This window comes from Lactuca saligna, chromosome 7, assembly GCF_052625555.1.
Source record: "Lactuca saligna cultivar CGN05327 chromosome 7, ASM5262555v1, whole genome shotgun sequence".
NCBI lineage: Eukaryota > Viridiplantae > Streptophyta > Magnoliopsida > Asterales > Asteraceae > Lactuca > Lactuca saligna.
The window spans coordinates 155,859,144-155,884,548 of record NC_136423.1 but is presented as its reverse complement, the minus strand read 5'-3'; the positions used below and the strand labels follow the sequence as shown (position 1 = coordinate 155,884,548).

The 25,405-nt window shown below is 35.8% G+C and overlaps 1 protein-coding gene across 1 annotated transcript; it reads left to right on the top strand.

Annotated features, from left to right (window-relative positions):
• Positions 1–10,528: 10,528 nt before the first annotated feature.
• On the top strand, positions 10,529–10,924 carry LOC145007374 (uncharacterized). Its single transcript, XM_078966320.1, has one exon. The coding sequence runs from the start codon at positions 10,529–10,531 to the stop codon at positions 10,922–10,924; it is 396 nt and encodes a 131-aa protein (XP_078822446.1).
• The last annotated feature ends 14,481 nt before the right edge of the window (positions 10,925–25,405 follow it).

Sequence of the window (25,405 nt, the reverse complement as noted above, 5' to 3'; positions counted from 1 at the left end):
CAAGAGATGGATCTTGATCGCATGGACTTGAAGATTGGATTTTGAGCTTAGATAGTTATGATAGAGTTGTTAGAAATTTTCTTTTTACATAGTTTTCAATAGATTTTGCATTGTAAGGACAAATGTTTTTCCGCTGCTTTTATAAATAAAATAAATTTTGTTTGACTTATTTATTTGTTTACTTCCTTGCAATGAAATCGTTATGAAAATTGATGCTTGCATATTTCTACAACGAATGGATATGATTCTTAGTTATGGAAATGTCAAGAATTTACCAAATAGGGAGAGTTTCTCATCGCCCAAGTTTCAATTGGACAGAAACTTGGAATCACGCAACTTGGTTGTACGATGAATGAGAAATTTCATATTTGGAAATTAGACTAATTCATTGACAAAGTGTCAAGTGAAGGACTAGGAGATCGAGTACACAAAGTTGTGTGTTGATCGAGTTTACCATAAGAGTAACAAAGATATTCGTCATGATTTACTAAAGGCTTAGTAAATATGATTACACTTACAAGATTAAGTGTAATTTTGAATTGATTAAAGGGTTTAGATCAATAGCAAAACGAATAAGAAGAATCATGTAGGCAGAGAGATAAAAGTTTCTCCATTCTAAGAAGAAGGGAGAGTACCTTTTATGCTTAATGATAGGTCTTAATGATTAAGAACCATATCTCAATTGATCCTCTAAGTGAGTCTTGGTACAATTGTATGTCCAAGAAGAGGAATCAAAGATTGAAGAAATGGTCAAATCAAGAAGTCAATCATACTTCGTTCCAAAACAAGTCTTAAAGTCAAGATTGTGACATTGAGTGAATAGTATTAAGAAGGTTTATAACATTCATCAATTGTGGAAAGTTGTGATGTCTTGGATAAGACAAAGACCAACTAAGACCAAAATTATGAAGTGTTTTGTTTTGATATAAGCTACACTAACTCTTGAATATTTGTTTATCAAAAAAATGTTTTGATAAGAGAATCGTATATGTCAAGGAGTCAGTGGGAATCTTAATAGTCTTGAAAAGTTTCAAGAACAAATCAAATAAGCCTTATCGATCATCACTAGCACACGAGTTGAGGTTTACAACCTATCGTGAAGACATTATTTTGTTTCTGTACCAATCCAATCGAGTTAATTATGCATGTGAGTCCTATGAGTTCTCATTTGAATGCATAAAAGGCAAGGACCTTGATCAATGGAAAGTACATTGATAGGAAAAGGTGAGCTACTTAACTACTTGGAAGACGTGGTGGGCAGCTGTGCTACCATAAGGCAAGAAATCAAGATTAAGAAAGTTCGATCCATATGAGTCTGAATTTGTTGTAAATTTTGTTTTAACAAATTCACATGGATAGGAACAAATACACCATTTAAATCTAAGTGTCATAAGATCTCCTTCTTCATGAAAATGATTGTGAGAAAATGCTTTCACTAAGAAATGTTTTAAGAAGATAGTGATTGTAAAATTGCATTCTCGAATTTGATCATGGTTACGACATCCCTTTCCATAATTTGAATTGTGAGGTTTGGCAATTACTCTTAATTGTTAAGACATACATATGAACTATCTAAGGAAAAGGTGTATAAGTTCAAGAAGCCTTGATAAAAGATTATCAAAGCACTAAGTATTAGAAACATGGACTTAAGAAATTCAATAGGTATTGTTTTTCTGAAAGTTAAGATGTTTATGAATACATGTCGAAGCTAGTGGGAGCATAAGTGTTATGTTTTATAATAATCATCATGATAGTGGGAGCATAAATGTTATGATTGTATGATTATTAAGGCATGTATTGCATAGTCGGCAATATTAATTATAGAAAACAAGAGTCATACTTTGCAAAGTTGTAAGAGTTGAAAGGTTGTTTTGCTATAATTAAGGGAGAGAATATTATGCTTCATTTCAAATCTAAAGGATTAGGTTGTGGAATGTTAATAAATTTAGTCAAAGGTACATAGTGTGTTGTTAAAATTTCAATTATGATTACGACATTCCTCTTCACAATTCGAATTTGAGAACATAGAAAATCAAACATTGTGCGTCGTGTCCCATACGCTTCGAGTATAGGATCGATTGCAAATGATTTAATGTTTGACCATTCTAAAATTTTCCAAATGTCTAGCGCATTGAGAGGGAAAAGGGACTAGAATCGGTTTTGACTAAAATAATTAAACAACTATCAAAGGACAATCCAAAGTTCGACGAGGATTGGTCGCTTGTGAGTAGTTGGAAGTATAGTATTTGGAAATTATGGAAATGTTTCCATATTGGATGGACCATATCGACATTATTAGGAATAGATAAGATTCTATTAAAAAATAAGTTGTCATATGGAAAATATGGAAATGTATCTATATTGAATTGAATATTGAAAATCTATGTCTAGATTAGAAACTTTTATGCAAAAGGATTTTTAAAGGAATGTACTTTGAGAGAGAGACATCATATCTAAGGAATTGTCTTGTAACAATCTCTGATAGAGGACTTTGTAATATCATTGGCAATAGTCTTTGAGACTTTGGTGCAGTGACATTACAAAAAGATCGTTGCATAAAGTGTTAGAATCTAGTATATTCTATAAGTAACAAGAATTTGATATTCTTACACTTAAGAAAATGGAATTGGAGTTGTAAAATGAGAATGATTGGAAATGTGTTCAATTTGTCTATTTCACAAAAGTAAGAACCATAGGTAAACATTGTGTGCATGCTAGGAGCATGGGACAAGTGTTGGAATTCAAGAAAGAAGTTGATTACCCGAAACATCAAATAATGAGTAATCGATATGGTGATAAATAAAACGTGTTTTTGTTTATACTCAAAGGTTTGAGGCCATATGGGATTAGTATTATTCTTGTGTTTCACTTTGCATGTTTTGACTTCCAGAATAATTGAGTTTATTAAGAATAATTGAATTATTCAAACGGGCCACAGTCGTTCATATGTTGGAAGTAGATTTGAATGAAGACTGTTGTGAATTGGTGTGTGGATTGTCTAAAAGAGTATTAGACATAAGCAAATGTTTGCTGCAACGTTCATGAGTGCTTATGAATATGATTTGAGCATTGGATTAAACCCACGCTCACTTGGATCACTCCATCAATTGTATCTCGAGTGATTAGTGAGACGATAACATCTTATATTCTTGAAACCGAGATGTGTGAGTTGTATCTTGCTGATCGGTTGCACATTGATAATATGCAAACGCACTAGTAACTTGGTGTTATAAAACATATTGTTGTGTGTAATTCGGTGAGTGAGTGCAAGGGAGCATTGTATCAAAGTTTATCCGTTCCTTTTATCCAAAGTAGGATAAAAGCGATATCTTTGGACCCCTCGATGGTTTAGTGATGACATACGTAAATGCTCGGCCGGGCTAGGGCTAATTTGATTTGTTCAATTAGTCTGTCGTCATATATCAGAAATCGAGAAGTAGTACAAAGAGAACGATTTGAAATCATATCTCATACGATATCTAGAATGGAGGAATATATGATCCCTTATCTAAGGACACGTGTATCTGATATGATCAGAGTTGACAGCGGCTTTGGAAAGCTACGATCGCAGATCAAGATCTGAAGTCATACGCAGAATAGTTGTTAGACTTATCCAAGTGGGAGACTGTTGGATTAGTGTCTAAGTCCATAACTATTTTGGTATGTACTTGACCCGATGGTGCATGGTCCTTTTGGGTTGCCTTCACCAAAGCAACTTGATTGGAGAAATGAATAAAGAGAGAGAGGATAATATGATTTATTAATATGTTAGAATAATATATTAAAGGAGAAATCATATTTGTTTAATTAATATTGGTCAATAATTAATTAAGAATTAGTTTTGTGATCAAATGTAATTAATTAAACTAGAGGGGCTGATTTGTAATTATGTGATAGTTACAAAATAAGGTAAGGATTATCTTATTTATATGGTGGACGAATTTAAGGTTGGAAAGCCTTAGAATTCGAGTATGATAAGGATTCAAGGATTATCTTATTGGTTGCTTAATGGATAATCAACTAGATAAGGATAATGACTGAAACCCTATCTCTGCACCTATATAAACACCCCTAGGGTCATGAATTCGTGTATCCCTTCCCAAGAGGTCCTAGATACGAATTCTAACCTCTCACCTCTCTCTTTATACCTTCTCCACTTGCTTATGGTGTTTGTGATCCATTAGAGGAGTGACACTTGTGACTCTAAGCCTTCCAAAGTCAATACAAGGAGATTTGGGATTATTATTGCTACATAACAATCAAGGTAACACTATAAACTTATTCTCATGTTAATATGATTATATGTATGTTAGAATTAGGGTTTATAGTCTTGGATTCAAAGCATGTACAATAGAGAAACCTAGATCCAAGCATTAGGGTTTGTATGAGCACATAGGATGTCTTATGACTAAAACCCATCAGATTTCAGAATCTCCCACTACATGACTGCCTCGATTTTGGCCGGGTCGACCAAAATCCTATCCTGGTTAACGAGGTGTCCCAGGAACTGGACCTCTTGTAACCAAAACTCGGATTTCGAGAACATGGAATAAAGCCTTTCTCGCTTCAAAACTCCCAATAACTCCTGCAAATGCTCCTCGTGCTGCTCTCGAGTCTTGGAATATACCAATATATCATCTATGAACACGATGACTGAGCGACCCAACATCGTTCTGCAGACCTGATTCATTAGGTCCATGAATACTACTGGTGCATTGGTGAGCCCAAAAGGCATCACCACAAACTTGTAATGACCATAACGAGTCTGAAATGCGGTCTTCTCCACTTCCTCCTCTTTGACCTTGACCTGATGATATCCAGACCTCAAGTCTATCTTAGAAAACCATGACACGCCCTGCAAATGATCGAAAAGATCATCTATCCTCAAGAGTGGATAATGGTCCTTCACCGTTAAATTATTCAATTCCCGATAATCAATGCACATCATGTGCGAACCGTCCTTCTTTCTAACGATGAGTATAGACGCTCCCCATGGAGAACTACTTGGACGAATGAACTGCTTTCCCAGCAGCTCCTGAAACTGTAATGGCAACTCCTGCATCTCTGGTGGTGCCAATCGGTACGTCGCCTTGGCGATAGGGGCCGCACCTTGCACTAATTCGATCCTAAACTCGACCTGCCTCTCCGGAGGTACTCCAGGTAACTCCTCTAGGAACACATCGACAAACTCCCTAACCACCGGAACCTCTGAAACTAGAGTCTAATCTCTAACCCGCGTATCCACCACGTACACTAAAATTCCCGCACACCTGTGCTGAACGTATTGCCGAGCCCTGATAGCTGAACAAAACCAATTAGTTCCCGCTCGACTTGGGTTTCAAAAGATAACTCGCTAAACCTCGCAATCTATCATGTCACCAAAATGGCTTAGCCAATCCATCCCTACGATTACACACACTTCCCCCATGGGAATCGGTATCAGATCAATCGAAAAGGGCAGTCCGAAGATCTCCAACTCGCACCCTCGATAGATCGAAGAAGTAGAAACCCTGTGTTCGTTAGTGATAGAGACTCGCAATAGACACTCTAGTATGCCCACTGACACACCAAACTCCCTACTGAAAGTCTGAGATATGAAAGACTGACTCGCCCCCGAGTCAAATAAAGCCAAAGCAAGCAGTGAATTCACTAAGAACATACCTAACCACAGGTACAACTGATAAGCATAAAACATATGTAATAAATCAGATAAAGGATAGAAACATACCCGCAACCACATCTGGTGCTGCTATAGCCTCCTCTGCGGTAAGCTAGAAGGCATGCCCCTGAGCCTTCGGAGGATCTGCCCTAACTGGCCTCCCATCAGTAATCCTTGATGGGTTTTGGTCATAAGACATCCTATGTGCTCATACAAACCCTAAAGCTTGGATCTAGGTTTCTATATTGTACATGCTTTGAATCCAAGACTATAAACCCTAATTCTAGCATGTAAGTAATCATATTAACATGTAATTAGGTTTAGAACATACCTTGATTGTTATGTAGCAATAACAATCCCAATTCCTCCTTGAATTTGCTTTGGAAGGCTTAGAGTCACAAGTGTCACTCCTCTAATGGCTTACAAACACCATAAGCAAGTGGAGAAGGTATAAAGAGAGAGGTGAGAGGTTAGAATTCGTATCTAGGACCTCTTGGGAAGGGATACACGAATTCATGACCCTAGGGGTGTTTATATAGGTGTAGAGATAGGGTTTCAGTCATTATCCTTATCTAGTTGATTATCCATTAAGCAACCAATAAGATAATCCTTGAATCCTTATCATACTCGAATTCTAAGGCTTTCCAACCTTAAATTCGTCCACCATATAAATAAGATAATCCTTAACTTATTTTGTAACTATCACATAATTACAAATCAGCCCCTCTAGTTTAATTAATTACATTTGATCACAAAACTAATTCTTAAATAATTATTGACCAATATTAATTAAACAAATATGATTTCTCCTTTAATATATTATTCTTATAACATATTAATAAATCATATTATCCTCTCTCTCTTTATTCATTTCTCCAATCAAGTTGCTTTGGTGAAGGCAACCCAAAATGACCATGCACCATCGGGTCAAGTACATACCAAAATAGTTATGGACTTAGACACTAATCCAACAATCCTCAATGTAGCCGGTGCTGGAGCCTGCGCCGGCCTGGCTGCGAGCTGCGGACAGTTAGTCTACACGTGACCAACTTGATGATAATGGTAGCATATCCTCATATCCGGAACTGGGGCCGTCTGACGACAATCCCTCGTAAAATGCCCCTCCTGGCCACATGTGTGGCATCCGTTACCCGACCTACATGCACCCGGATGCCCCTTTCTGCACTTGCCACAAGTGCGGCCCTGTTGCCCCTGGTCTGGAATCAACGGTCTTAGACTACTTTGGCTCCGGCTGTGACTGTGCCGAGGCCTGACCCTTCTCTCTCAACTGTAACTCAATCTCAAGTCCCGCCGCCTGGCGGCCTCCTGTAGCTCCAGAAGTGAATCACAAATCCGGGTCGCCACAAACTGACGAATATCCTCTTTGAGCATGCTCCGATAACAGGTCATCTGAGCCTACTCAGAAGCAAACTCCGAGCATAACATTTCCCTCTCAGTAAACATACGAGTGATCTCCATCACCGTCTCCTGATCCTGCGTCAGCTCCAATAACTCTTGAACTAACCGTTCCCGCTCGACTCGAGGAATGTAGCAAGTGCGGAACATATCCCGGAACTGCTCCCATGACATAGCAGCCCTTTGCTCGTATGAATATGACCCAGTCACCAACCTCCACCAGTCCTTTGCCCCGAACCTTAGCAAGTTTAGGGCACATCTGACCCTCTGGGCAGCAGGACATACACATGTGAAGAAACACCCTTCCACGCCAGACAACCACCTCATGGATTTGATGGGGTCCTGAGCCCCATTAAAAGTAGGAGGCTTCGTGTTGTCGAGGTCCCGATACTGAAAAGCCCGACCGGCTCCCAACCCTGTCACAGATATAGTTGTTGAAGCTGCTGCGACAGCCGCCTTAGTGAGGGCTGCGTAACGATCATCAAAATACTCCACCATAGCGGTCTTAATAGACCTGAACATTTCCGATAATTTGGACGGGAACAACACAACAACCTCATCGTGCAGGATCTCTAGCATCTTGTCATCCATCTCATCTGGCCTCATCTGGCTGATAGTCTCGGGCACTGTCGACGCCCCTACCCGCCCTTTCCCTCTCCCTCTCCCTCTCCTGATCCCAAACCGGATCCAATCACAAAGCGCCTGGTCATCACCATTCTGAAACATAACATAGGGTATCAGATAATTCATACAAATAACTGGGAATCACCTTCCGAAAAAACCCTACGGGTTGTGACTTACGCGTATGGGTCCCGTGCTTTCAGTAGTACGGTCGCATACTACCTTCCACACCTACCCATATTTGTCCCAGGTATCATAACAACACCCTAACAATACACATAATTATAGCGAGTACTCAAGCCTCACTCCCAAAGGAAGGCTAAATGCCTCGAAGTCGGCGGACTCATCCCAAATAACCTATCTACCCATGAAACTTCCACCAACCCTATAGCATTAGCGTGTGCTAGCCATACATATTGTTGGACCCTATAGACTTTCGAATATCCAATCCTACCCTAAGCTCTCAATCAGACAAGAATATAACATAAGGCCAAATCAAACATTCTCGGGCTATAAGATATTAATTACGTATAACCGAGATACACACATAAGTAACTACAGTAGTGATGTCAATTTCATGTAAGGAAAACCCTAGGCTAGCAGGCATCATGAAGTCTTGCAATTTTATCATGCAATTCCTAAAGATCCCTAGCCTAGTACTAGAATGTTGCTCTAACATATCACATAATCAAATACTGGATGGTATTTTGGGGTCTATCCGCGAGCTCCAGCTGATCGTACACCATGCCTCCTCTATTACTTATTTTGAAAACCACTTTAGAAATCATTTTGAAAACCTTTCCTCGATTTGAGACTGGATTCACACGAATGTTCCTGTAATTCACTCAAACCAAGGCTCTGATACCAACTTGTAACATTCCAAAAATTCAAACAAGTTTAGAATTTTTAAAACATTTCAAACCATTAAAAATCATTACAACTTTGTTCTCAAAATGTATAATATCAAAGTTTTCCCAGAGACATAGGTAAAGCATGAGGAGTCGTACGATCATGCCTTTGCCTTCCCACGGTCATCAGTAGTACCTGAAACAAAATCAACAACTGTAAGCCCGATGCTTAGTAAGTTTCCCCAAAATACCAACACGATACAGATATAACCATATCGTATAAACACATAAGAAAACAGCAAACAACATGCATAATGATCCATTAGTCTGACTGGACTGACTCTCGATACTCAGCCTATCTGGACCACTCTCCAAGGCATCGACACGTCTGGACCACCCTCCCCTTTGGTGCCTTCATCCTATCCATACCGCTCGTTGGGCCTTCACCCTAACTAGATTTGCCCAGCCCGAGCCTGCAGTCTACCCGGTCCACCCGAGGTGTCTTGGCACTACAGCACACAGCAGGACCTGCCTCAACCCTTCCCCATACAAATAAACATGTGCTCATAATTATCGTACGCTAGCATGGAATAACAAAGAGTCATACAGATCTAACTGATCTCTAGCATAGCCACCTTCCTACAACCAGGATATCAATCAAACAAATTACTAGCATAGCAACCATCCTAAACCAGGATGTACTCTAACATATCAACCATCCTAAACCAGGATGTAAATCATAAAGGGTTGGCCTTGGTGCCGTAGACCCTATTGATATAATAAGGAGAAATCAACTTGTAACTAACGTCTAAAACTAGAAAGCTTCAACTCCCGAATCACCAACATGAACTTTGCTACCTATAGATACCATAAAATCCTCTTTCATAAATCTCCAAATTACCAGAATACCCTTAGAAGTCAACTGGTCAACTCATGGTCAAAATCAAAGTGCACAATCAAAGTCAACAGTCCATGTTGACTCAAATCATCGAGTGCAGTTCACCTACTCGTCGAGTCCTTCCTGAACTCGAGAAGTCGTGAAATCCTTGATTGGCTCGTTGAGTTCTCCTTTAACTCACCGAGTTCATACGTGTCCAAGAATTGGGAGAAACCCCAGCCGACTCGCCAAGTCTTTTAACAACTCGCCGTGTTCAAGGCAAACTTCAACGGACTCACGGAGTTGTTCATCCAACTCATCAAGCTTATGGCCATCTTCACCGGGCTCGCCAAGTTGTTCATTCAACTTGCTGAATCCTCACAGACCTTCATCCATGCAGACGCTTTTTAAGCTATGGCAAGGCTCGAGATTACAGATCCAAGCTTCTAAGGCATGTTTATCACGTAATGTTGCAAACTTTACGCACATGCAAGGTTCTAAAGGCCCTAAATGACCAATCTATGCTTCCAATGGAGCTTTACACCCTGGGAGAGTCACATTCTTGCACAAGCTGGAAAGTTTATGTACTAAGAAGCCCAAAGGAGCTCAGTTCTGAAGTTACAACTTCAGATCTGAGATTGCAAGGTATAATAGCTTCCAATCATGCTATGAAAACCCTGAAATTTGTCCAAAGAGGGGATCTAGAAAGAATGAGGTTAGGGTAACGCTTTATACCTTCCAGAAGTTGCTAAATACAATAGATTTCACATCCTTGAAGCTCCTTGCTTCTGAATGCTTGATCTCTAAGCTCTTTTCTCCAAGAAAACCCTCCTCCTCGCTTAAGAATGCACAAAATGAGCACACACACAATTAGGGCTTTAGAGGGACAAGAAGCAGGGAAGGGGAAGCTGGGGAAGGCCAATGATCCTTTAAATAGGGTGAAATACCCCAAAATTTAGGGGTTCATGGGTAGAACTATTTCAAATTCAACCTTGTGCGTACAATGTTCTTGACAACATCAAACCCAAATCCCCACGCCCTACTGACGTCGATGAAGACACATGGCTACGATTAGATACCCTTGTTAAATAATGGACATATGCCACAATGTCACCAGAACTCGCTCAGACCATGATGAAGCCTGATGCTATTGCTCAAGAACTATGGGATCGATTGTTTGAAATCTTTCAAGACAAGAAAGCTACTCGTGCAGTCTACCTTGAAGAGCAATTCACTAGCACACGCCTAGATGCCTTTGCCATTGTCACCAAATATTGTGCTCATTTGAAAAACCTTGTTGATCAATTAACTAATGTTGGCAATCCTGTATCTGAACAAAATATGGTTCTACAACTTGTTTCTGGTCTAACCAAGGGTGATTATGACACAATCGCCACCATCATCCAACAATCTGGTCTGCTTCCCACCTTTAATAAAGCTCAATCCCAACTACTCTTGGAAGAAACACTCTGCTCGCCAAGCCCTTTCTACCCAAACTTTTGACTCTCCAAACCTTCCTATTCACTCTCATACCAATGACAACAACAACACCAGTCACAATTTCAAAAGCGATCATGGTGATCAGGGCAACTATCATGGCAGCTATAGAGGTAGGGGTTATTGTGGTCGTGGTCATGGCTATAAAGTAAGAGGTCGTATTTGGTTCCATTACACCCAACAAAATTACACTCAACATAATCCATGGCAACAAGCAGCACTTTATCTTACTAGTAAACTAACCTCGCCTCCATGCCCTTACCCAATAACACCTCCTTAATTTAGTCAACAGGGACTACTTGGTCTGGGTCCTTCTCGACCTCAGCAATGACAACCATCTACTCTTCCACACACACATCACACAACTCAATCAACTAACATGTTGGGTACTCCTATGACCCCTACGGACCTGATAAATGTTGTTCACACCATGCAACTCCAGCCACCCGATAATACCTTGTACATGGACACAGGTTCAACTGCACATCTCACCAATGACTTGGGTATGCTCTCCAACATATCTTGTTTAAGTAAACCTCATTATCTGTTAGTAGGCAATGACAATAATATTCCAATTCAAGGTTACGGTTCATCTATTCTTTCCTCTGTTAATCGTTCCTACTTTCTAAACAATGTCTATCACGTTCCCAACATTATCAAGAATTTAATATCCATTAGAAAATTCAGCCATGACAATAATGTTTCCATTGAGTTTGATCCTTATGGCTTTTCTTTGAAGGATCTCTACATGAAGGCACACCTCACTAGATGCAATAGTTCCGGTGACCTGTACCCATTTCCACCTAATCCAAGTTCATCATCCTCACCCATAGATCCTCATACGGTCTCTCCTACAACATGAAACAACTGTCTCGGTCACCTAGGATCTGTAGTTTTTTATTTTCCTAGTTCTTGTCTTTTTCCTTTTCATGATAAACTTAAGAATCATAAGTCATGTAATTCCCGTTCTTTGGGCAAACACTGTCGGTTACGATTTTCCTTATCTTACTCTATTACTTATTCTCCATTCGATATTATTCATGCTGATCTGTAAACATCACCAATTGCTTCAAAAATGGGATATAAATATTATTTAGTTCTACTTGATGATTTCTCTCATTTTATTTGGACACTCCTTCTAAATACAAAGTCACAATTTTTCTCCATCTTCTACAATTTCACAAGAACATTCAAACTCAGTTTCAAAAACAAATTAAAACCTTACAGTGTGATAATGGGCTTGAATTCAACAACAACTCCTTTCATCAATTTTGCATCTCATGCGGAATGAAATTTCGATTTACTTGCCCATATACATCCCCTCAAAATGGAAAATCCAAGAGAGTTATCCGTACTATCAATAACATGATTCGTACAAACCTTATCTAAGCATCTATCCCTCTTTCCTACTGGAACTATTCTCTTTCTCTCTTCACTACTTCTTCTAACACTCTCAAAACTGCTCTCATCGATGCTCTTAAAACCGAATTTGATATGTCAGATCTTAGCCCGCTATCTTATTTTTTAGGTATTTTCGTTAAACGGACAACTAATAGTATGTTCCTCAATCAACAAAAATACATGGAAGAACTGTTACATCAAGCCAATATGTCCACTTGTAAACGAGTTTCCACTCTAGCTGACACTAATTCCAAGCTCAATGAAACTGATGGTGCCCGTCTAGTCGACCCTACTCTCTATCGCAGCTTAGCTGGGGCTCTCCCGTATGTCATGTTTACACGCCCTGACATTACGTACGTTGTCCAAAAAATATGTTTGTTTGTGCACTCCCCTAGGGATTTGCACTTTAAAGCACTCAAACGAATTTTAAGGTATCTAAAGGGTAATATCGACCTTGGTCTTCATCTATATCCTTCTCGGTCTCACAACTAGTTGTCTACACTGATGTTGACTGGGGAGGCTGTCCGGACAGTCGCTAATGGACATAAGATATTGTATTTTTCTATGTGATAACCTCATTTCATGGTCCGCCAAACCACAACATACTCTTTCCCGATCGAGTGCTGAAGCCGAATACCAGGGTGTAGCTAATGTTGTTGTTGAAATGTGTTGCCTACAAAATCTTTTGCTTGAACTTTACACCCCATTAAAGCGAGCCAGTTTAGTTTATTGTGACAACGTTTCTGCTGTTTATTTGGCGGGTAATCCAGTCCAACATCAACAACCAAAACACATTGAAATGGATATTCATTTTGTTTGGGAAAAAGTCGCTCTTGGCCATATACGCACCCTACACATTCCTTCTGCCTTCCAATACACAAACATCTTTACAAAGGGCCTTCTCGTCAGTTGTTCCTTGACTTTAGATCCAGTTTGATCATCTGACCACTTCCTGCTCCAACTGAGGGAGGTTATTCATATATATATATATATATATATATATATATATATATATATATATATATATATATATATATAGACAATCCTTTCCTAATTTAAATAGGATTTGTTTAATTGTATTATATATACATGTTCAATCAATGAGAAAGGCTAGCAGGTTTTACCAATCTTTAATTATCAAACATAAACAAAAAGTACCAAAGTACATTACTATTTCTTGCACTTAAATACAAGATATACCAAAAGTACATTGTTATTTCTTGCACTTTGGACAAAAACCCAATTACCATATCTTTTAGCAAATAATCACTACAAACTAAATTTACCAAATCAATATTCACTTTATGATGCCAAAGTACATTGCTATTTTTAAACTAGAGTTAAAACACCAAAGTACATTTCTACTTGTTGCACTTAAAATATAAACACAATTACAAACACAATTACCAAATCAACATCCATTTATTGATCATTATACATATACATGAAACTTTGTAATTCATTTACTCTATTTGTGCTAAAGAACCTTAAATACAAGAAATACTAAAGTACATTGCTATTTCTTGTACTTAAAATACAAGCAATACCAAAAATACATTGTTATATCTTGCAGTTAGGGCAAAAGCACAATTACCAAATCAACATGCATTTCTTGATTTCAAAGTACATAGCTATTTTTAATCTAAGGAAAAAAACCAAAGTAAATTGCTATTTGTTGCACTTGGGACAAATCCAATTACCAAAGCTTTTAGAAAATAATCACCACAAAGAAAAATTACCAAATCAACATGCATTTATTGAAATTAAATAATATTGTTTTACCTATGATGCTTATGATGGTTGTGGTGGTGGTTGTGATGTCTGTGAAATCGGTGGGATAGGGGAAGGTTTTTGGCCGATGCCTCTGATATGGCCACGCCATTCTCCTAATACTTTCTCGAAAGTAACTCTTTCTTGAGCGGGTGTTAACTCTCTTTCAACTTCTGGCCATTGCGTTTATTCTAAGAGTTCTTCCACTAACCAATTTTGTATTTCCCAAAAGTGATTAACAATTAAGTCTAAATAAACACTTAATTATATGATAAAGTTATAATTAAATACCTACGTATTGTTGTTCCGCGTTGACACTAACAAATACATCATTCCTATTGGTATGAGTCTTGTGAAACTTGTCCACTCTCTTAAGGTTCTGTTTAAAATTAAAAATTAGATTATATTTTAAATAAATAAATACATGTATTGTATGCTACCTTCTTATAGCAAGTACTGCTATACAAGCTCGACCTCCCACAATTCACGATCATTTGCATTTGACGGACTTTTTTGTTCCTTTCTGAAGCAGCTTTGTGTTCGTCCATTCGAAAATACTCAATTGTTTTCCTCCAATTATCAACATCCGTATCATTTAGGGGTGGATAATGCTCTCGGGATATCCTCATACCCTCCAACTTCCAAAAAATATTCTTTTCCATCAGCTTTACGCTCTCGATTACCTTTTAACAAAGTTGCCTCAAAATTCTCTAACAAAGTAGCAGCATCCGGATCTTGGGACATCCGATCCAAATCAAACATTCTCTACAAAAAAAGTTAACCAAGTAAAAATCAATCATAATTAACCGTATAAAATATTTTTATATAAATAATTTACCTCTAAATGTTGTTTTACTAAATACTTTATTGTAAGGGGAAACTTTTTTCCAAGTCCCTTTATCAAAAAAGACCATCCGCCACATTAATTTCCCAACTTCTCGTACAAACATGTCTTTCGGCTCTCCTACGGGTTCGTATGTCATATCCCTATCATAATCCATGTAAATCGGTTTGCCCTTATTCGGTAAGAGCACTTTTTCATGCTTAATACGTTTGGGTTTTCCTTGGACTTTACTACGTTGCTCAACTACAAATATAATTAAAAATTATTAGAAATGGTATTTAATTTATAATAACTGAATAAAAATAATAAATAAAAATTCATAATAAGAAGTACGATCCTGCTCATGATGACGAGCACCTTTACCACTTGGGAAAGGTGGGTCCTCAGCTCCATCACCCCTATGTCTATAGCCCATAACATCCTACTTTATTTGTAATATTGTACAAATACATTTCTTTATTTTTTACTATCTCTCTCTCTCTCTCTCTCTCTCTATATATATATATATATATATATATATATATATACCATAAAAGTAGAGTTATCACTTATACAATTTGTTATATTCAAATCAAATTTACCTATTCGAATTTATTATAAATACACACACGTTAAATGGTTGTTGTTAATCATTTCATTCTTAAAAATCATTAAAGTTAGTTAAAATTCATTTAATCAATTTAGCCCAATGAATATATTATCATTTCTTTTTATATTTTTGAGATTTTCAAACAAATTTTCTTAGATAAGTATAATAGAATTTAACAAAAAAAAGTAAAAAAAATCATGCTCATATAAATTTAGACTTTGTCTCTTGGCTAGTTTTCTCATACACGTTAAGGAAAAATGGTTATTACTTGCAATAATAAATCATTAGCAAATATAACTATCAATAAATATAATATATCATTTCCAATGATGAACACTAAACAGTTAAACAGTAAATATCAAACAATTTGATAATCAAAATATATTTTATAAAGTTATAAATAATTGGTTTATTTTATATATATTCGTTAATTTAACTTTTTGTTAACATAACTTAGTAGTTGCTGCATAGAATAATTTATTATTATATTAAAAACAAAATGACCTAAAACCAAAATCAAATTGGTAAACATCGGAAAAAAAAACGTTTTTAAGGAAAAACAAAATTACCAAACTTGATCTTGATTGGTACAACACCAAGGGTGTAAACATGTACAGAATTTTACATGAGTTACGTGAATTTTTATTAGGAAAAAAAAGACTCACTTCTTGCATCCTAGAAAATAACTATTTGCTTCTCATCTTACACCAAATTTTATAACATTTTTTTTTCTAATTATAGCATTGTATTTTAAACAATTATATTATGTTGTTGTTTTCTATTGTAGTGGTTTATTTTATGTTTTCATTGTTTTTACAATATACATTGTTTTTTTTTTTTTTTGGCTTTTTTTTTTTTTTTTTTTTTTTTTACAAAAAAATAGCATCCTACTTGATTTGTTTTTTTAGAATTCATATTGTTTTTTTTTTCAAAAATTAGGATTCTCAATAATAACATCCTACTTTGTTTTTTTCAATAATAACATCCTACTCTTATAAAAATCACATATTTCACATATATACATAATAGCATCCTACTTATACCAAATACACATACATATACCACATATACACCAAATACACATACATTCACATACATACATAATAACATCCTACTTATACCAAAACCACATACTTTGACATAATACATAAGAGCATCAAATACACATACGTTCACACACATATACCACATATACATCAAATACACATACATTCATATACACACATAATAACATCCTACTTATAACAAATACACATACTTTCATATATATATATATATATATATATATATATATATATATATATAATAACATCCTACTTATACAAAATACACAAACTTTCACATGCATATACCACATATACACCAAACACACATGCATTCACATATATACACCAAACATATATACATAGATTCACATACATATACATATGACAAATTTCACAAAATTTATACAACTACACGTATTTTGCAATTAAACTCGAATTTCACAGTAAATAGAACCTATGGTGGCGGAAATGAAACAAATGGTGCAGTGGTGGCAGTAGTTGTCGGTGGTGATAGCAATAGTCGCCGATAAACTAAATCAAACTGAAATTGAATTTTTTTTTGCAATTAATCACTAATATAAACTAAAAATCGATGTTACAAGAGAAGGAGAAAGAGAACTAAGCTTGAGATACCTACCATCGTCGGAAATGCATCGATATCGCGAGAGATTTGTCTTCAGTCGCCAGTATCTACTTTGCTCGTCGATATCTACTTTACCGTCGCCGGAAATCCTCAATTTCGACGGTGATGGTGGCCCGAATCCTTACGAATCGCTGAAAAAGGGGAAAAGAAAAAAGTGCAGAAGATGGAGCGAAACTGAAGGAAAATGACGTTGATTTTTTTTTAGTTAACCGCGTCGACCAATACCAACGATACCTTTACCGGCGACACAAGGGGCTTTAGCAACGGCGTTTATCAATAGCATCGACAACTTCAAAGGGAATTATTGTCGCGTCTTTTATTCGACATTTAGCGGCGAAAGTAGTAGCCGGTATTAGTGTCGCCGCTAAGGGTTATACGCGAAACGGAATCTCATTCGTTGGATTCATGATCAATCGGACGGTTGGATTTGGCCAGAACTTTTTCATGCGGATCGGTCCCCAATGGAATTACCGACGATATTATTTGCCGACAACATGGGCTTTTAGCGGCAACTCAAGCCCATGTCGCCAGCAATGAACATATTTCTTGTAGTCAAGTAGATGATATGGCTACCAATTCCAAATTTAGCCCGACCTATTATAAGAGTAAATGTATATTCATTTGGAATTAATAAACATCTATCGGTTGGAATTGCTTGATCATTTTCTTGTTCTTTATTTTATTGTGCCTCAACCTTTGTCACTTTTCTGAATAAAGTGCCTTAAATATACTCTACAATGGGATGGACAATGAAGGGGACTCGAAATGCTTCAGGCATCCTATGTGTTAATTTGTTTGCAAATGACTATATCCATCAATGTTTCAACGTATGTATCCAACTTGTACACTAAATATAACAACATACATACATATTGTAAAGTATGGCGTAAGATCCCAAGTGTTACAGTTTTTGTTCGAAGCTTGATTACACATACATAATGTAGACCACATAGTGCTTGGATAATTAAACAGACAAAAGAATATACCTTGCTATCAAGTAATTCCATGCGTATCTGATTATGATTATTACATTAAGTCATTATGCATGTATGAATAACATATTGTCCTATGTAGACAGCTATAATACACTTTGGAAAAGGCAGTGTTTGCTTCAGGTTCCACTTAAGCAGTGACAATAGTGACATTCAAAACTTGGGCATCAACTAGTAGCCTCTTATCAAGTGTGCCTGAATTCTCTAATAAGAGGAAAATTTTCTTTTCTAATGTTATTTCTTATCAAGATATGAGAATATTTTGATCAATCTCATATACCAAGTTCCATACTTTCGTCACCACACTAAAGAGAAAATGGGATATTGGTGCCTTGTGATCTCATGAAGAAAATGTCACAGTGCTTGGGTGGAAACTAATGATGGAAGGCGGCATTTATGTGGGTGTACATTGAATCTAACATGTGTTCATCAACTCACACTTTTTTTAGAAATTCTTGATCGACATTAAGTTGCTTGATATCCTAATCCCAATGCTATATGCAATCAAGCTTATTGTATAAAACTATGATCAATGAAGTATCATAGCTATGGTATACTTTAGAAATTAAGGTAATTCTACGAAAATGTTTATAATTAGGAAGAGATTTTACAAGATATTTGCTTTCAACTTATAGTTTGGAAAAAGTGGCATCTTGGTATAAGTAGAAGAATATGCTTATTTGAATCAGGATATCATATATGATCAAATGATTAATCAGATAATGTTATTTATTTCTTGTATGCTTTTGCCTATTGAAGATCCAAAGAATCATTACATACTGGGACCATTCTTAATTTGGCCTTTCAATCTCAGAATTGTTGTTGATAATAAAGCAAGTTAAGGAACATCAAATTGAAAATAAACTTAGTGTTTCCATATTCCTAGACGAGTCTTCAAATGCTTTAAGAAGCATGTTCTAAAAATAGACGCATGGTTGGACACCTATCATATGTACAAATTGTAGGATATACTGAAAATAAACGCATGGTTTTTATTGAAGAGGTTTATAACCATACGCGTAAAAACTAGTAAAAAAACGTAGTAAAGGTAGTATAGAATACAATAACTTTAGATTTCAATTTCCTTCTTCAATAATAACAAAATTTATCTAAAGCCGGGATGATTGTTATTAGTTAATAGTTAATTTATCATGTGACAAGATCAGTTCACTCTTCTAAATGAAAAAAAAAAAAAGTGCATCATGAGGCTATTTTTTCCATTATTGCAAATCAAGGGAGATTTAATCACTCATATTGTCCTTTAAAATGATTAACCATACTTTATGATTGTAGTTCTTATATATGTATAGTATATTTTGAGGTACCCAACGACTTAATTGTAGCAAAAGATGTTCCCATCAGAGTTTTCCCTTACCACCAATCCCTTACTTTGCGTTTTATTGGTTGGTTCTGAAGAAGTGGATGTTTAAAGGTAATGGTGGCACTATCTCCCCAGCACTTGTATATGCTACTACTATATTATCAGTGGAAATCACTGAACCTTAATGTTTTTGTATATAGAGATTGTACAATGGTGGTACCCACATGTGTAAAGAGGACGTGACTTTAGCCGTTTCGATTGGAAGATTACATGTAGTCTTTCCAATACTAGTAAATAATCAATATTCTAATAAACGTTTAAGGGTGGTCATCTGATGTGTACCCTTTCGGTGCCTTGACATGAATTTTCCAAACACAACACCATTTATCTTTTATTTAAATAATTCAAAGCAAATTAAACATGATCTCGGTTTTTTGTTTGTTTGTGGGAATAAGTTGAAAGGTTATAAGTGGGATTTGATGACGTACGTTAGGTTGCTTTTATAATCAGTGCATAGTTGACGTCTAGCAATCAAACCATTTCAAAGTAAATCTTCTGTTTCAATAACGAAACCTGGTAGCAGTTAGCTATATAATCAAAATTATAAAATGTATTACATCGATCGATTAAGTAACATTACTCTTATTAAAATAAACGAATACTAGTTGATTGGACTCAGCAGCCATCGATACTTTGGGTTGCATCTTAATCGAACGTTTATATAACTTCAAATATTACTACTAAACAAGGAAGATTAATACTATTTTATATATATATATATATATATATATATATATATATATATATATATATATATATATATATATATATATATATATATATATATATATCCAATAAAGTCCTAAAATTTTAGCTCAGTTTATGTTTTAGTCCTAAACTAATTTTTGTTTACGAAAAAATCCCAAAAACCGGCAAAAGTTTGCATTTTGACCTTTTTTGACTGGTTGGAACCGGTAACAAATTAATTTAGGACTATTTCATAAATTGACCCAAAATATTGAGACTTTTCTGCAAAAACAAAAAATATTAGGGTTTTTCTGCAAACAAAAACGTTATTATTATTATATTAAAAATATAATAAGTATACTATTTTTTAAATTTGTTATTATTAATATTATTAATAATACATATAAATACATTTAAATTAAAAAAATATTAAAGACATTTTATAAAGGTGAAGGTTGAACGGATGGTAATGCTTTAAGCTTTGACATCATTAATGGCTGTTTGTATATTCTAACTTTGTATATGGTCATTTCACATTTGTTATTATTGTTTTTAATTTAGAATATTAACATTTAACAATTTAAAAGAAGCTACTGATTTTTCAAATTGTTTACAAATAGTAAGCATGTGATATGCGTGTATGTCTTGTGTGTAAGTATTTTTGAATTACCAACATGTGTGTTGCTCTTTTTCATTACTTTATCCTTGTGGTTTTTTTGGAAACATAGCAGATATAGTGTGATAAAGCAAAATAAATCATATTACTTTCTATTAAATAAGATATTTTAATTAATATTTTCGAATTTTGATATGGGCCACCAATGTAAATATTTACTGTGGATCTCTTGGATTTTAAAAGAAATCATTCTACCTTAAGAAATTTTATATACAAAGTGAGAAATCCTTTTATCTTAAACTATTTATACATAATTTTAAAAATAAGCAACTTCTTTTAAATTGTTAAGTGTTAATATTTTGAATTGAAAACAATAATAAGAAATGTGAAACGGTCATTTACAAAGTGAGGACATACAAACAGTGATTTTAACGCTTAAAGTATTACCATCACCACCACCTTCACCTTTAAATAATTTCTTTAATATATTTTTATTTAAGTGTATTTATATGTATTATTAAAAATATTAATAATAATAAATTTAAAAGTTAGTATACTTGTTTATAATAATAATAATAATAATAATAATAATAATAAGGTTTTTGTTTGCAGAAAAATCATAATATTTTTTTTGCAGAAAAAATCTCAATATTTTAGGTCATTTTGTGAAATAGTCCCAATATTTTAGGTTAGTTTATGAAATAGTCACAAATTAATTTGTTGCCGGTTCTAACCGGTCAAAAGGGGTCAAAATGCATACTTTTGCCGGTTTTTAAGACTTTTTCGTAAACAAAAATTAGTTTAGAACTAAAACGTAAACCGGACCAAAATTTTAGGATTTTATTGGAGATTTCCGTATATATATATATATATATATATATATATATATATATATATATATATATATATATATATATATATATATATATATACTATCATATGATTTTTATGGACAACATTCTTTTCCGCGTGGTTGATTCAGTAGTGGTTCTTTTCAAACTTTAATCATATGTAACTAAGTATTGTCCACATAAATCATATATATATATATATATATATATATATATATATATATATATATATATATATATATATATATATATATATATATATATATAATAATAACATGTGATTATATCTATGTAATCACATGTAATTATATATATCCGAAAAAACGTGAAAGTAAATCGTATCCACATAAATCGTATGTGGATGAATAAAATCTCATATGATTTACGTGGACAAAATTTATTTTTACGCTCTCGATTCAATAGTTGTTCTTTGTCTATATTAATTGAATATGATTAAATACAAATAATCACATATGGTTATATGTATTATAACATCCTTATGTCAAGGTAATCCTATTTCCAGTCCTTCAATTTAATTATATTGTATTTGGTCTCGAAGTTCAAGAATTATAAGCATAAGGGCCTTCATGGCATTTTGGTAATTATGGCTTCGGAGTACGCCATATGTAGGAGGTCTACGCTAAGTGTATTAGGGCATGCCCTGGTACGTTGGGCTTACATTTTGGTAAGTTGGGCGTACTTCCTAAAAGTGGAAACCCTAACTTTTAGGGTTTACCAAGTATTTAAACATCCTTAAGTCTCATTCCTTCCCTACTTTTTAGCCTCCAGTAGCAAAAACCGAGTTTCCTTGTAACACTAGCCTCTCTTGAGTCCTTGGAAGGTTAGGTGTGAATTTGTGAGTGATCCATAAGAAGAAGAAGGTGGTGATAAAGCTTGGAAGCTTGAATCAAGGCTTGGATTTGGAAGTTTTGCTCTTTTCTCCATCGTCTTAAGGTATAGAGTTCATACCTTGATGACTTGTTTACTAGATGTCATTTTGGGTATTTTATGTTACTTTTTGGTCCCAAAAGTCCTATGTTGAGCATGGCAAGTTTTGGATGTTCTGAGTTGTCCCTTTAGACCGTAGGAGGGCTCCTTAGCCATAAAAATGAAGTCCCTTTGGTTAGATTTGCTCCATGCATATTGTAGAAAGTCTTAACGGATTAACACCTTGAGTTAAGCTCTTATTAGGCATAGGACGTCATAAAGTTGGAAATTATATGACTCTAGGGTGTGTTTTGATCATGGATCTAAAATATAGGCTTAAATGCTTAAGCCATTAAGCACTAAATGGAGTTTGGAGGCTGCAAGGGTACGCCCCAGGTACATGGGAGTAAGGCCCGCGTACTTGGTCAACCACCCCAATGATGGTCAACTGCGAGGCTTCGTGTACGCTAAGCGTACATCCGAAGTATGCCCCACGTACTCACATGGGTCAGCCTTGTTGAGTTGACTCGATTGTGTTGACTTGTCTGGTTTGAATCACTTGACTAGTGGGTTTAACCAAGTAACTTTGACCAAGTTTGAAATTGAGGGTATTTTGGGTATTTTTAAATTTTGATGAAATTGGTCACTTTGTAGATGTAGGTATCGGTGATAGAGATGAGATTCAGAGGCGTGCCTCATTTGTGTAGTTTAGTTTGCGAGGTGAGTTTTATATGCTAGTCTGGTAGAAGGGTAGGACTACTTGTGATAATGTTTGTATGATTATTTGTTATATGTCGACATATTATGTGGATTGGGTTAAGGTATACTTGTATGTGCGGTAACCAACGAACCCTGGAGAAATCCAACTTTGAGTTGAGGGTCGGGTAAGGCATGTCATACTCATACTAAGGGCTTAAGGGCATTCTAGATACGAGCTGAGGGTCGGGTAGGGCATACCAAACTCGTACTGAGGGTTTGGTGGTACTCGGTCTGAGGATTGATCTGGCTGGGGAGCAAGCTAGACATTAGTTGTGGCCCTAAGGGCAATATAGACTTATGTTGTGGGCTTAGGGGTAAACCATTCTTTTAGCTGTGGATCCAATGGGTGTTGTTATTGTATATTTGTTTTTTATTTATGTGTTGCTACTTTGGGGGAACTCACTAAGCTTTGGGCTTACAATTTTGGGTTATATTTCACGTACCTCAGATGACCACGGGAAGGTGAAGGCCTAATCGTACACCTCCTCGTGTTTTGATTTGTGATTTTGTGAAAACTCTGATATTAAACATGTTTTAAAAACTATATTGTAAACAATGATGATTTTTCGATTGGCTTTAAAAGTTTAAATTTTTCATGAATTTTTAAGGGTGTTAAAAGTTGTTATCAGAGTCTTGGTTTGACTGAATTGGAGGAACACTCATGTGAATCCAGTCTCAAACTAAGGAAAAAGATTTAAAAACAATTTTTCAAAGTACTTTTAAAATAATCAAGGAGGATGCGATGTGTACGATCAACCGGAGCCAATAATTAGACCCTTAATTACCACAATGTTATTTGATATTGTGATTATTGGATTAAATGTCTAAGCCCAAAACTATTATTAATATGTACTTGACCCAAGAGTAGCATGGTCCATTTGGGTTGCATGACATCAGAACAACTGGATAGACAAGTGAGAAAAGGTTCTTTATGATTTATATTAATATATTATAAGTATTTGAATACTCTACTCATAGCTTGCCAATGATTTGAACTAGGATTAATAGTATATCTACTAAGCCTTCCCACAACATATGCTATATCAGGCCTAGTACTAATCATGGCTTATATTAGACAACCACTAGCTCTTGAGTATTGTAGTTGAGACACTGTAGATCCTTTATTAGGTAGATGTAACATCCCAAAAAAAAACACAGTCTGAAAATTTCGTTTAATTTAATGATAAAACCATAGTCAATAAACCTCATATAGAAATCATAAGCAATGTATCTCAGAATATTATAACAACTGTCAAATATATCAGAGTAAAAACATCCCAGGCTGAACAAATGGTGTGTGCACTACAATCTTCCCGAGCTCCTCTTTTGAAAACTGAATACCTGAAACCAAAACTGAAACTGTAAGCACGAAGCTTAGTGAGCTCCCCCAAACTACCACATACCATACAATAACATATAAACACATATTGGGCCTTGCCCACTGCATCGGGACGAAGCCCGGAAACTGCATCGGACCGGAGTCCGGAACTGACTGGGACCTTGTCCCCTGCATCGGGCCAAAGTCCGAAACTAACTGCATCGGACCGAAGTTCGGAACTGACTGGGATCCTGTCCCCTGCATCGGACCAAGTCCGGAACTAACTGCATCGGACCGAAGTCCGGAACTGACTGGGACCCTGTCCCCTGCATCGGACCAAGTCCAGAACTAACTGCATCGGACCGAAGTCCGGAACTAACTGCATCAGACCGAAGTCCAGAACTGACTGAATCATAGCATAGCATAACATATCAACTAGCATGAACACATATACTGCATACTACATCGGGCCGTAGCCCGGAACACATAACACATAACCCATAGCACATAAATTTTGTCTGAGCCACGAAGGCATCAAACATACTAACTACTGCATCAGACCGAGGTCCGGAAACTACTGCTAACTGAACGGGCCGGCATTGTGGCCTTAGACCCATCCCTACTGGAAGGAAACTCACCTGATGCTACTGAACTGCTGCTGCT